General features: G+C 39.8%; 1 protein-coding gene across 4 annotated transcripts in view; it reads right to left on the reverse strand.

Annotated features, from left to right (window-relative positions):
* Positions 1 to 413: 413 nt before the first annotated feature.
* The window catches only part of GRB14 (growth factor receptor bound protein 14), a 102,345-nt gene continuing 88,805 nt past the window's right edge, over positions 414 to 13,953 (reverse strand). For 2 of the 4 annotated variants that reach the window (XM_074967461.1, XM_074967464.1), the window contains 5 exons: positions 12,756 to 12,872; positions 12,596 to 12,665; positions 12,414 to 12,501; positions 6,983 to 7,076; positions 414 to 983 (listed from right to left, as the gene is read on the reverse strand). In XM_074967461.1, coding sequence (XP_074823562.1) covers positions 837 to 983; positions 6,983 to 7,076; positions 12,414 to 12,501; positions 12,596 to 12,665; positions 12,756 to 12,872 — 516 coding nt within the window. In that variant the 3' untranslated portion in view covers positions 414 to 836. Of the gene's footprint in view, positions 984 to 1,536; positions 2,436 to 6,982; positions 7,077 to 12,413; positions 12,502 to 12,595; positions 12,666 to 12,755; positions 12,873 to 13,953 lie in introns of those variants that run through there. The other 2 variants (XM_074967463.1, XM_074967462.1) reach the window with 2 other exon arrangements.

Genomic DNA, 13,953 nt, shown 5'->3' on the forward strand with positions numbered 1-13,953 from the left:
CCACATACCCTTACTTCCAAAATATAACACTAAAATCAGGGCCCTTTTAAGTGCCTATGGATAAATAAAAGATTGCACATATACACATGCACGTTATGAGCACTACAAAATACATATATGCATGCTCATATGCACATCAGCTCCAAATCTGTATAATAAAATGTGGTTCAAGTCACTACTTAAAAGGAGAAAACCTAGAAAGAGTACTATTACAGCAGCAATAGGACAGTTCATAACACAACTGATCCAGAATTAGTCAAGACATCAGAAGTAATTTTAATTGGTTAATTCAGAATATTTTCACTTTTGAATGCAAGAAGCCACAAAATAGCATTTAAAAATATAGCGCAAAATAATTTTGTTTTATTTACAAATTAAGTACAATCCAACTTCTAGAGTTTTTCCACCCAAAGTTCATGTTATACTCCACACACACACACACACACACACACACACACAATTTCTATTCCACAGTGTAGAGTATTTCTGAATGCAATTAACTCATTTATTAGTCATCTATTACTAACAAGGAGGCACCCTCCAATTTTATTTTGGTAAATAAAGTTGCATAATATTAAAAATATCTGTTTGCATTTGAAAAAGATTCCAGTGCTGCAACATTACATAATTTCACATGAAATACTTTTTTCTGAAGTTGATTTTTGCAGTGACAATTACAATGCAAAGGACTTTCTGTATGGAGCATATAAACTTTTCTTTGCATCTGAAATTCACCACCATTTCAATATAATGACTTTTCCCCCCGAGGAAATTGCCTTAGAAAAGTGTTCTAGCATCTCCTTTTTTCCCTGTTTGGTGAACTGACTTGGTTTTGGTCAAAGAGCAATTCGGGCACAATAGTGTTTTAACTTGCAAGGTAATACTCCTTTATTGAGCTGGTAGAACTCCACAAGCTGGATGAGATCAGTAAATCTGGTGTGACCATCATCCAGTGTATAGAATAGCTTTCCATCATCTTCTAGCTGTAAAAGGGGAAAAAACAAAAAGATAACAAAACACTATTGAGCTACAGTGTTTGTCAGACATTCAAAAATATGTACATTGTTGATCTTTAATGAAATCAGGCCTTGTGACATCTTTGTGTAGATTCATGCTCCTGAGTTATTTATAGTCTGTGGGGAAGGGGGGAAACTTAGTGTTCATTCATAGCAAATTAGAAGTGACCAGTAGAAAAGTAGTGCATTCTCTAACTTCTTGTCAATTTTAATTAAATACATAAGGTAAAAGGAAGCAAGACTGAATATGTATTAGAACATTAGGCCATGAAGACTGCTAATGTCAACACCTCTTATGTCTTTTCCTTTATTCAGAGAACATCTGATGTTCACACATGCAAAGATTTAAATTGGAACCATAAAAACCTTGAGCCTTCATAAAACAAGAAAACTAAATTTAGGTATACTCTCTCTCTCCAAAGAAAGAGGGGGAGGGACAACTCAGGGGTTTGAGCATTGGCCTGCTAAACCCAGGATTGTGAGTTCAATCCTTGAGGGGGCCATTTAGGGATCTGGGGCAAAAATTGGAGATTGGTCCTGCTTTCAGCAGGGGGTTGGACTAGATGACCTCCTGTGGTCCCTTCCAACCCTGATATTCTATGAAAGAGGTGTCATATTATAACTGCCTTTTGCCCTACGCTCGTAATACACAATGTTCTGTGTACCTAGTATATTTTGTGTAGCAGCGGGTGGCTGTATATTCATAATTACTTTTGTGCACTGACGTAGCCTTTACTGCAAAAGGTGCTTCTAGGCAGGAGCCTTCTATTGTTGGTTACCATGATGGCGGCAGCACATGTTCATTGATGCCAGAGGCAGCAATAGGGGAGCAAGGGGAGAGGAAAAAGAGAAAAAGACTCCTGCTGTTCCAGATCGCCATTAGCATGCTAGCCCCAGGAAGAGAGAGGGAGGAGAATACCCGCTATAAGGTTACCTTGGCTAACTTTAAAATCCCCCCACACACACACAAAGATTTACAGGGAATATTTCCAATTTTAAACTATTACAAATGAATAGCCCCATAATTTGCATCACCCAATTAATTCTTAAGCTAATTCTTTGGCTAATAGAATATCCTCAATCAGCAGAAAAGGGAATCTGAAGCCTCCTGGTACTAAAACATTTGATACTTAACAGTAATATTGATCAATTAATGAAAGAAGGCAATTTATAGGCAGTGGATAGTAGTGCACAAAAGACCCTAAAATGGTGATCGCATTGGAGCATCAGTTACTGCAGCAGAGAGGAAAGATGTAACCATCCTTCTGGGATGGATAAAATTAGTTCTCTTACCTGTAATTAAGGTTTCTCAGTGTAAGCAGCAGTTGCACTGGCCACAACTACTGGGTTATCCTACCCATTCTAAGTCTGGAGGCAGCTTCCTTTTTTCAGATTTCACCAGTCCAGGGCCAAACACTACTAGGTAAGGAAGTGTTAACATGTGTGTCACACTGTGGGTCTGATCATGCCTATTTTCCAGCGAGAAATATGAAGATGCACGGTCATCCATGGGACTCTATGCATGCATACAACGATCATGCCAACATGATAGACATTGCAGAGCTGAAACATTTAGGAGAGCTGAGGCATTTGTTAATCAGAAATTAAAATTTAACAATATTTTTTGTTATTCCCAAACTGATGTTTGCCTTGAATTACATGAATATTTCCTCAACGGAAACAGCTCTTCAGAAGATAATGAGGAAACCATAGTGTCCAAGAATCTGACATGTTCAACATGTTTGCAAGGTTGTTATTCTGAATGACTGATCTTTTATTAGAAGATGATTGTCCAAGAACTAGTGTAATTGTATCCCTTTCCTCTCTCAACTTGAACAGCTGAATAGTGATTAGCGTTCTAGACATTAGAAGACACTAAACTGGGAGGAGTGGTAGATACGCTGGAGGGTAGGGATAGGATACAGAGGGACCTAGACAAATTGGAGGATTGGGCCAAAAGAAATCGGATGAGGTTCAACAAGGACAAGTGCAGAGTCCTGCACTTAGGATGGAAGAATCCAATGCATCGCTACAGGCTAGGGACCGAATGGCTAAGCAGCAGTTCTGCAGAGAAGGACCTAGGGGTTACAGTGGACGAGAAGCTGGATATATGAGTCAGTAGTGTGCCCTTGTTGCCGAGAAGGCCAAAGGCATTTTGGGGTGTATAAGTAGGGGCATTGCCAGCAGATCAAGGGACGTGATCGTTCCCCTCTATGCGACATTGGTGAGGCCTCATCTGGAGTACTGTGACCAGTTTTGGGCCCCACACTACAAGAAGGATGTGGAGAAATTGGAGAGAGTCCAGCGAAGGGCAACAAAAATGATTAGGGGACTGGAACACATGACTTATGAGGAGAGGCTGAGGGAACTGGGATTGTTTAGTCTACGGAAGAGAAGAATGAGGGGGGATTTGATAGCTGCTTTTAACTACCTGAAAGGTGGATCCAAAGAGGATGGATCTAGACTATTCTCAGTGATAGCAGATGACAGGACAAGGAGTAACGGTCTCAAGTTGCAGTGGGGGAGATTTAGGTTGGATATTAGGAAAAAAACTTTTTCACTAGGAGGGTGGTGAAACACTGGAATGCGTTACCTAGGGAGGTGGTGGAATCCCCTTCCTTAGAAGTTTTTAAGGTCAGGCTTGACAAAGCCCTGGCTGGGATGATTTAGTTGGGGATTGGTCCTGCTCTGGGCAGGGGGTTGGACTAGATGACCTCCAGAGGTCCCTTCCAACTCTGATATTCTAAGAGCGGAATATATGGTGATTAATTGGTAGTGGTGGCCCAGAGTCATAAAGCACAAATTGGGAATGGAACATACAGCAATGAAGAATTTTTTTTAAAAGGAACGTTCAAACATTTTCATAGATGGTGTAGCTCATAACAGAGAAATTGTCTCCTACCATACCCCCTTCCAACTTCCCAGTCACACATCCATTTGTGAATATGCAACATCCCTTCATGAATTGCTAAATAGATTGCTAATATTGGAGAAGTTGGAGAAATGCTGCTCTCCATTAAATCCAGGAACTCTTTTGATGTGTTCTCTCAGATCTGGCAGGCTAGACTCTTGACTGCAAATGCTACCAAGCAGATATTTCCTCTTCCTCCACCAGGGATCCTATTGCAGGAGAAAGAGGTTTTAGCAGCCATAAAGGATGAACAATACTTGTATTTTTTGCACAGTGCTTCTGTTTGGCAGAGCAACCTGCAGAGGTGTATGAGAAATGACTGGCTTTTTGAGAAGGGAAGAAGGGGTACGTCTGGGTCAGAGGGAAGGGGAACTTTCTAAAGAAGAACTGAAGTTTCCTCCACAGGAGAAGATGAAGAGCTAGGGGCCTGTTCCTGATAGCGAAAAGAGAAGGTGGTCTCTGTTTAGCAAGTCAAAGGGGTGCCATGCTGATGGGACTGAATCATTCAGTTTTTTTATGGAATCTAAAAAGCTGTTTCAACTATATTCCATCTGATCCAAGGACAGATAGGAAACAACTGGATAATGGAGGTGCATCGTCAGTGGCCCTGACTATAGGGAACACAGGGTGGGTCCAAAGAGGAAAGACACTGGTGCCAAGAGTCCTCTCCTTGAGCTATTTAGACCAGAGATACCACCACCACCCCATATGTCAAGGCAGTGCAAAACTGTGGACATTTTTGTCCTGGCACTGACTTTGCTTAAGGGGTTATGGGCTGGTTTTCAAGCACTAGATCAGATTTACTGAATCCCCTGAAGTGTTTCAGCTCCATTTTGCAGCAAAGAGGGAGGTTTCTAGGATGCTGGCTACAGGAGCAGCGTGAAGCATGGAAATACCAAATGGTGGCCCTCTGAAATCTCACTGGAGCCAGTGAGTCAGGGGAAAGAGCATTTGGGGAAGTGCCCAGTCTTGCAGAATAGAAGAATCCCCTGAAAAACCCAACAGGGGAACCTAATTATCAAGAGGTCGAGAGATTGTGGATAGAAGACAGTCTGGGAGGGAGGTTCTTTGAGAAGTAGTAGTTGTGGCTCCTAGGTAAAGGCAAAGCACTAGGGCTAAAGCAGTGAATGAAAATATATTTCAACGTGAAGCAGGATGGAAAGAAAGTGGAAGAACTTTAATACTGCCTCCAGAGTCAGTGGAATGGATAGGATTACCCCACTGTCATGTCAAGAGCATCACATGTGATGTACTTGCTTTCACTGAGAAAGTAAGGGAAATATTGCTGTACCTCAGTAAATCCACAAGGGATTTCAAGATTAACCCCAGGTAATTGATCTGTAAAAGCATTATATCAATTTTAACCAAAAAGTGAATGTACACTGAGGAAGAGTGAGAATACCTATCTACCCTACTGGCCTTGTACCTAGATACACCAAGGCAACATGAGGCAGGAAATGGGGCCTGTGATGCTGTATGGAAAGTGGGGGACACTTTAGGATATTATGAACACCAATATTGTAAAATTGCAATGGGTGATGCCAGATATGCCATGTAAGGTATCTGCAAAAATATTATAATTTGCAAGGTATGATATCTTGTTATGTGTTTGTATCACCTTTGTATTGTAATATATATATATATGGTATGTCTGTAGTTCCAAACTTGTGCTGTGCATCTGGGTGACACCCCCAGACAGGTTGGCATTAGAACTGCCTACCCTGCTTGACAACCCATTCAGGGACATCAGCTATACAATTGACCCATTGAGAGAAGGCAAGGGATACACCTTGTGACTCAGCAAGGCATGCAGGGGCATGCTTATGGATAGAACTCTAAGGTTTCCAGGCCATGTGCTGGACAGCTTGTGTTCAGAACAAAGATGATCAAGCTGCATAGCAAAAGATGATAAAAGGCAGCTGTACCTTCTGCTTTTTGTCTTCATTCCTGTTTATCATCTCTGGACGAATTTTGCTACAAATGAAGCTCTAAACAAAGGACTCTGTGTGTTACAGAGGGACTTTCAAGCCAGCAAACTCACCAATTCTGATAGGAACCTGATAGACTGTGAAGTCTTTGTATGTATGTGACTGCTTTACCATCTCTCTTCTTGTTCTTCCTCCCCTCCCCCCGGCCTTTAGAATAGACCTTTAGTTTTAGACATTCAAAAAGGACTGGCTGACAGCATTGTATTTTGGGTAAGATCCAAACCTATATTGACCTGGTAATGTGGCTGACCCTTTGGGATCAGGAGAACATTTTATATATGTGAGCAGAGTTTTTTAAATAACTACTCACTGTACTGGTCCTATGTGCTGACTGAGAACTTCTTGATAACCAGTCGGAGGAGGCGGGGGGTTGTCAGAAGCACAGTTAGTGACTGGCTGGGGAGTTTAACTTCAGTGTTACCCACCAGTCTTGGTAGTATCTGCTCTCCCTTTTGCAGCCTACTCTGACCTTGGCATTTCCAGTGAGGGCTGCCTCAGGCACCCAGGTCACAGAGCACTGAACCAAAAAGACTGGGCCCTGAGACATGAAGGAAGCAGCTCTGAACAGAGGCAGTGCCTGTGCATGTGGCTAAGATTTCCAACCTAGGTGGGTCCATCTAACTGAAATTTAAGGAAAAAAAAGGTGTGGGGCCAGGAGGCTGTGAGACATTTGAAAATAAAACATTTTCATCCCATAAGAGGTGTTTCTATTTAGTTTGAAAAATAGACTTGCCTTCATCTTAAGACAGCTCACACAAAACCCAAACGATATTGCCAAATCTTATAACAAATCAAGCCGCAAGTTCCATAAATGTTTAATTCTGTCTATGCAGGGTTGTTGTAACTGTGCTGGTCCCAGAATATTAGACACACAAGGTGAGTGAGAGAATAGCTTTTGTTGGACCAACTTCTGTTGGTGAGCGAGACAAGCTTTTCTAAGCTTTTTTAGTGTCTAATACTGTAGTACCAATGTATACCATCTTCCATATACCAGAAAAAATAACTTCAGACGTTTGGCACGCTATTATGCCTTTTCAATTATATACAAATTAACAAGTGTTACTTACTGGTACAATTTGAAAGTGCTTTATTTTTAGTCCATGGCTCATTGACAATACAAACGTTTTGGGGTTACTTTGGCTATCCCGTACCAAGAAAACCCTAGGGAGAGAAATTAGGAATTTTCAAAGTAAGCTCATGTTGAATTGTTAGAAATTTTTTGTAGCTTTCCAATGAACACTGTAATGAATTGCAAACACAGTATTAATGAACATCAATAATAAGTCAATCAAATCAATTTTGTAACAAAGTTTAATTTCAAGACTTCTGCTTTAAATCTTTATATGTTTTGAGAAAGTATCAGAATTGGAATACAAGCTTTAAAATAATCTATTTAATCAAACACTGTCTCTCATGTGAAAAAAATATGCATCTACACAATGATAGATACAGCAGCTGTTATGTATGTCAATGTCAAGATGTAGCTTTTTATCACAGACATAAAAACATGTTTAAGAGTTTGCACTTTTAGCAAAGTTTTGACCAAGATCTTGACAGCTATCAAAATCACAAATTATACAGGGGTAGAATGCTAAGAATTGGCAGCCTGTGATTTTTCACATTGGAATTGTAAAAACTTATTTATTTTCATCAGAAAAAGCCACAGGCACCAATCACCAGTCGATTGACATACAGAAATTTTACCTTAGAAAGTACTTCAGAGCAAAGGAAAACATTTCAGTTTCTATATTCAATAGAATATATCCACTTGATACATTGCTACTTATTTCTTTAAATCTTCAAATAGTATGGCTGGAATTTGGACATCTAATTCCCTTAAGGGCTTTCGAAATTCCCAGTCTATGTGAGTGTTGCTCATGTGGCATAAGAACAAAAGCATATAACATAGCTTGCAAAGTTTGCAGTTCCATGGAGAGTTTATAGGAGATATGGTACAAGACTTGACGCTGGCCATATTGTTACAGTTGGCAAATATCTGCATACAACAAACATTAACATCTGTAGAGCAGGAAAATTCCCCTTCAGGATCAAACTCTCAAGCTTACAAGTTACTGGTTGTTTTATTGCAGAGCTCAAGTAAAATATTCTTAATTATCAACAGACCCAGTCTTAGTTGGGCTGTTCTAAGATTTGAAAAGCCATTCCAGACCAGTTTTTCTGACAGCCATTGTCCTGGGCACTGTTGCAGCTGGAGGCATGAGGAGGGAGGCTGTCAGGGTGTCTCCCTCCCCACTGCTTACCCTATCTCTAAAGAGCAGGGCAGGACATGACAGGGTTCAGGAGGGAGGGAGTTTGGTGGCAGCAGCTGCTGTCTTAACTTGCTGATCTACTTAAAAAGGCAGTGTACTTAGAGTGGGGTCAGCTTACTTAAAGGGGCAATGCGTGTGTCTCTCTCTCTCTCTCACACACACACACACGCGCGCTGCGCGTCGCTGGCTATCCCTCCATTTGTGCTGCCTTGTAGAGTGTGAGGCTACATTAACAATAATGTGTTAACCCTTGAGGGCTCAGCCAAGTGCTAGTTCATCCTTTAGCAGTAAGGCATTCCCTGGGAAATATCCCACCCTCTGACTTCACCACCTCAACCAAGCTTCACAATCATCATTGCTGTGTATAGTATTAAATTGTTTGTTTAAAACTTATAGTTGTGTGTGTGTGTGTATTTTGACTGGTGAAAAAAAATTTCCCTGGAACCTAACCCCCCCCCCCATTTACATCAATTCTTATGGGGAAATTGGATTCACTTAACATCATTTAGTTTAAAGTCGCATTTTTCAGGAACATAACTAGAACATTAAGCGAGGAATCACTGTAGCTTAAAGATATAGAACAAAGCGGTTGCTACAGTTGGAGGGGAGACAATCTGGACTGGATGAATAATACAGAACAGAGAGGGGTAACCACTCCAAAATTAAAAAATGGAAAATGAAGAACGAATCCATTGAAGGAGAAATTCACATGGGTAGAGAATATATGAGTGGCTGCCTCTTGTAGTCACCAGTAGAATAAAAACTAGTCTTCTATCCTCCCCATGCACATGCTGGCAGGGTGTAAGGGTAGTGAGCAACTGGACCCCCCCCACATACCACCTCTGACAGACAATTACATGCAAGCGGGAGGCTGTTAGGGGAAGGCTATTAGCAATTTTGAAGTTCCTGATCATTTTATATTAAAATAAACTAAAATTCACCAGGATGACCTCAGAACCCTTGTGCTCGGCTCATTTGGAGACATGTCCATGGGGAGAAAAAAAATACATATATCGGCAACTATGCATATATTATACCAGTAAAAGTAGCTAATTGGGTTTAAATGAGTTATAGAGTGATTAATATACTTAGATGTTTCTAAAAAGTTCTCCCACACCATCTAGTTGCCTAAAAATCATCTCTTTGCCCTTTCCAGGGCTGTGCAAAAAAGTTTTCAGGCTACGGTTAGATCCCATGCATAAATCATATGGTATTTTATAACTCTTAACATTAAGGATGGGCAAACTGGTCCAGAAAACATACAAACAATTTCATTATTTGAGCATTGCACTTTACAGACATTCAAAATAAGGCCCCCATCCTAAGCAGCCTACTGTCCAAATTAAACAACTTTATGGATAATTACATCAGACCACAAAAGAAGAGGCTGGAAAGGAGGATCAGGACTCTGCCAACACACTCATAATTTCATTTTAGGGCACATTATAAGGCCCACTCATTTCAACAGCCCTGTCTTTACTGGGCCCCATCCTTTGTTTTTTTAGTTATTTATTTTTTAAACTAGTTAAAGCCTTTCTTAACCCTGTTTTTGTGTTAAGTGTGGCTTATTTCCTTTTAGATGATGGGGTCCCTCAACCCTAAACTATCCTTGTGCATGCTTGAGGAGCTTTAAAGCTTACATAAGAAACAAAAGTATCCAGGGATAGTTTTTGACACACATCTAAAACCCATCATCCTCCCCCATTAAGCCCACCCTATGTCTAAAAACATCAACCCCCCACCTACACATGCAAACACACATACCTCGGGTGTCAAAGCCCAAATAACCCTGATTTGTAAGAAGTTCCCCGCTTGACCAAATGCATAGTGAACTGGGGTCTTATGATGATTATGATTACAACGACGACAACATTATCCTTTCCATATATCAGGAGCCTAATAGTTTTAAATCCTGTCAGCAATTTATTAACTAAAAAACCTTCAAATAGCCACTAAGAGTAAAATACCATAACCATAATGTCGCTGCAGCTTCTGCCATGCTTTAAAGCAAATATCATTGCTTAAAATTTAGTAGATCCAAAAATGAAACATCCCAGAGTACGCATTAATATATATAGACACACACACCACATCAGTTGTGTGTCAGCCATAAATGTATTTTATTTTTTTGTTGCATTTCCTAAGCTCCACAGAAAAACCAAGAAACACGTAAACTTGGATTAAAAGTAAAATAAAGATTTAGCGAGAAATGCTTTCAAAATTATTATGCACTACTTCACCTAAACTTGGCATGTAGTAAAACTTGGGAAGAAAAACGGCCTAACCACATGCAGCACTCAGAGACAAACTTTCCAGAAAATAGACAAGTTTGTAAAATTGCTGGAGATTAGATCTGTGACTCATTAGTATTCCCTTCATCCCTTGAGAAAGCAGTTATACCATGATGAGTCTCAAAAAATGCTTTAAAAATTGTTGCTATCTGTAATTAGGTTCAGCACTCTCTTCACATGATGGCACCATTATCAGCCTGCCGCAGTTCCTTTCCATGATAGCTCTTGTTAAACTATTAACTTTCCTCTTTTATAAGCCAGTATGAACACTATTTATCAGGACACACATTAGAACAGCAGCCTATAATCTGTTTGCATCTGCATAGTGGGTTTCATTGCCTGGAACAGTTATCTTTGAATTGACACCCACCAAGGCTCTGCTCAAGGAATGCAGAATTTTGCCTGATACATGGGCAAGCCTATACAGAAAGAACATCTTATTACCCCCATGCAAAGCCTCTACATTCATGGTGGTAGTTCAGTTTTTCAGACAACTAAGCAAGTGAAACATTTGTCACATGTTGTATTATCGGTATTTGTGAAAGACTTCTGTGCCAGTTTCCGCTAATGTCTAGTATACAATTTGGGCAGATATATGTGTTCAACACAAGCTGCCAGTCCATGATTACCGGTACTACCAGTTTGAAATAATTCTAGACAGTCTATTCGACAAGATCCCTCCCACCAAACTGCAATGCACATCTCTCTATAGACACCAGGGTATTATCACACACTAACATGGTACAGAGGTAACTTTAGGTCACTTTCTAGGACCTTTCTAGGCTCAAATGGTATTGCTCCCCAATCCACTGTTTCTTTTCATTTTTTCCCATTTAAAAACAGGTTTTGCATTTTGGTTCTGCTAAAATATGGCTCAACTTTAAATCTGCACACCTCAGAAACATTTCTTGCTGGGTATATTACTAGAAATCTTACTTCCCTTTATTAGACCAGCTTCTAATATCATTGCAGTGAAACAGAATTCAAGGAGGATGGAGCTCTTGGTTTTGCAGCTGAGATTCAGAGCTCCACAATGGAAAATGTTTTCAGCCCTGTGAGCCACTTTTTGTGCAGCCCTTTCTGACAGATATAGGAAACTGTGTTAAATCAGTGATCTGAAGGGGTTTCCAATAGCATTATTCTAAGCTCCAGAAAGATTTGAAGTGGTGGCCCAATATAATAGGTTAGACGGATAAGAGTTCATATCTGGAAGGCCAGCAGGTTGGCCAAAATAAGAGGGGAACATATACAGGTAAGTTATGGGACTGAGGAAGCCCTAAACTTTAATCACAAAATGCAGCTGTACTACAGCAAGGCAGGAGAAGAGATTTAGAAGCAATAAATATGAAGATTTGGACAAATAAATATGTATTATCTTTGTACTTTTTTCAGAGAAATACTTTAAATATTCTATCATTAGAAGACTAAATGACTCATCCTGAAGTTCAACATTTATGCTCTCTCGCAATTACTTTCATAGCATCTCTGCTCAGTTTACAAATTAAATGGATTCTTCCAAGAGCCAGTGCTAGAAACTCAACCTTGGATTTGAAAGCCAAGCAGTGTTTTCTGATTCATCACGAGTAAGAGATGCTGGAATTCAATTTTAGGCCCTGATCTTACAGTTGACAGTGCAGACAACAGACTGTTGTGCCAATCCGAGCCCATTGATTTCAACATGGCTCTGTGCAAATGCAGCAGTCCATCCACTCAAGTGCAGGATCAGAACTTTAGAGCACTGTTTTATTGTTCAAGAAAGATGCCTAATACAATCCAAATCATTCTCCAATAACTCTAATAATATGAATGTTTTTATATTATTTACATTAAGCAGATATCACAACACAAACCCTTCAACAAGCAAATAATGTTTCTACATAGTTATTTTTCTGACCATACCTACAACCTAAAAAAGTTAAGAAAAAGAATCAGCTTACCCATCTACAAGTCCTTGCTGTAAAATAAGTCGTTGAGCTTCATCCCTAGAGATTTTATGGTGAAACCACAATTGTGTTCTGTGTATAGCTAGAAAAATTATAAAGATCTTTGTTTTAACAATGTTGTTTTATCACAAACATTATTGCATCTCTTCTGCGGCTGTAAATTAACTCTCACATACCTACACTGGATGTGGCACTTTGAGAAGTGGTAGGACTTCCATGTGTGTTGAGTCGTAAACACCCTTTTCTCTGAGTGGGAGAGAAAAAAAAAGTGTCAAAGCTTTTTGTGTGAGAATAAAATTAGAAAAAATACTTTAAAAAAAGTAGAGGTGTTTATACCCGCCATGCTAACCCTTCTTCAACTGCAACTGAAAGGGCTTCTGTTGGATTTTCAATAACTCTGCTTCTATGTCCTGAGAAGTCCATTGCTACCAAGGAATTTTCTGAAATGCTTCTCTGGGAGAGGGGGGCAAAAAGAGGGGAATTCAGATTTGAAAGAAAAAAAAAGTTTAGGAGGTTTCTAAACCTTATTTTGAAATATTATATTTTGCCGGTTGTGTTTCAAATTTTTGCAAGGCTTTCCCCTCTCAACCAAGATTTGTTTCACTTTGGACAACATTTGTAGTTCTAATTCTCTTCAAGGGGGACTATCCAGCTGAACTTTAAGGTTTGGCCAGTCGGCAAGATAATTGTGGGAGGAAGGAGAAGGTAATGGCTACTTAGTATTGTAAGACTTATAATGTGTCTTGTTTTTGCATCACTGCAGCCTATAGTACCTGGTCTGAAGATGCTTAAGCTACTGAAGACTGGTCCTCCCCAGCTGTAGCTGAGGCTGTGGATTTAAACTATCTCAGCTTGCTATTTATGGCTTGTTAAGACAGTTGTCATGAGACACTGGACACAAACTTTTGCTTTGCTTACTTCAAATGATAGCCTCCATCTACCAAAAAAGCCACACAGGTCGGAATTGGAGTATGTAGTCTCATTAATGCTATCAAACTAGATCCTTACAAAATAACTGTACTCAGACATTCTGAGAAGTAATTTCAACTTCCCTGAAACTCAAATACGGTTACAAAAAAAAACAAAAAACACACACTGAACCACTTCCAAAGGACTAAAAATTTCCAAGACAATTCTGTAATATTCCATCGCTGCTCTGTGACTCTGATACATTAAGAGAGAGGGGAAGTCAAACAAGGATGCAATTTCCTTTTCAATGGCCACACTGAATAGAACAGAAAAAGATAAGGAAAGAAAGCTGCAAACCATGAAAAAACAATGCAACCTTTTTGATGGCTAAATCATACATTGATGTGACTGCTATGGTACAGTTGTGAAAATATAGCTTTTTCCAAGGTCCCATCTAAATTTAAGAGTGGATAGACGATGGGCCTACCTACTATTACTGCTTTTGAAAACTGCTAAACATGCACCGCTTAATATGATTTGGTACTCACAATGCAGACCTCTTTCAAACAAAACAGAGCTACTAAACTCAGTTCATGTGACTAGGCAGGCTGAGATGAGGTATGGG

The sequence above is a fragment of the Natator depressus genome, chromosome 11 (assembly GCF_965152275.1).
Source record: "Natator depressus isolate rNatDep1 chromosome 11, rNatDep2.hap1, whole genome shotgun sequence".
Classification (NCBI taxonomy): Eukaryota; Metazoa; Chordata; order Testudines; family Cheloniidae; genus Natator; species Natator depressus.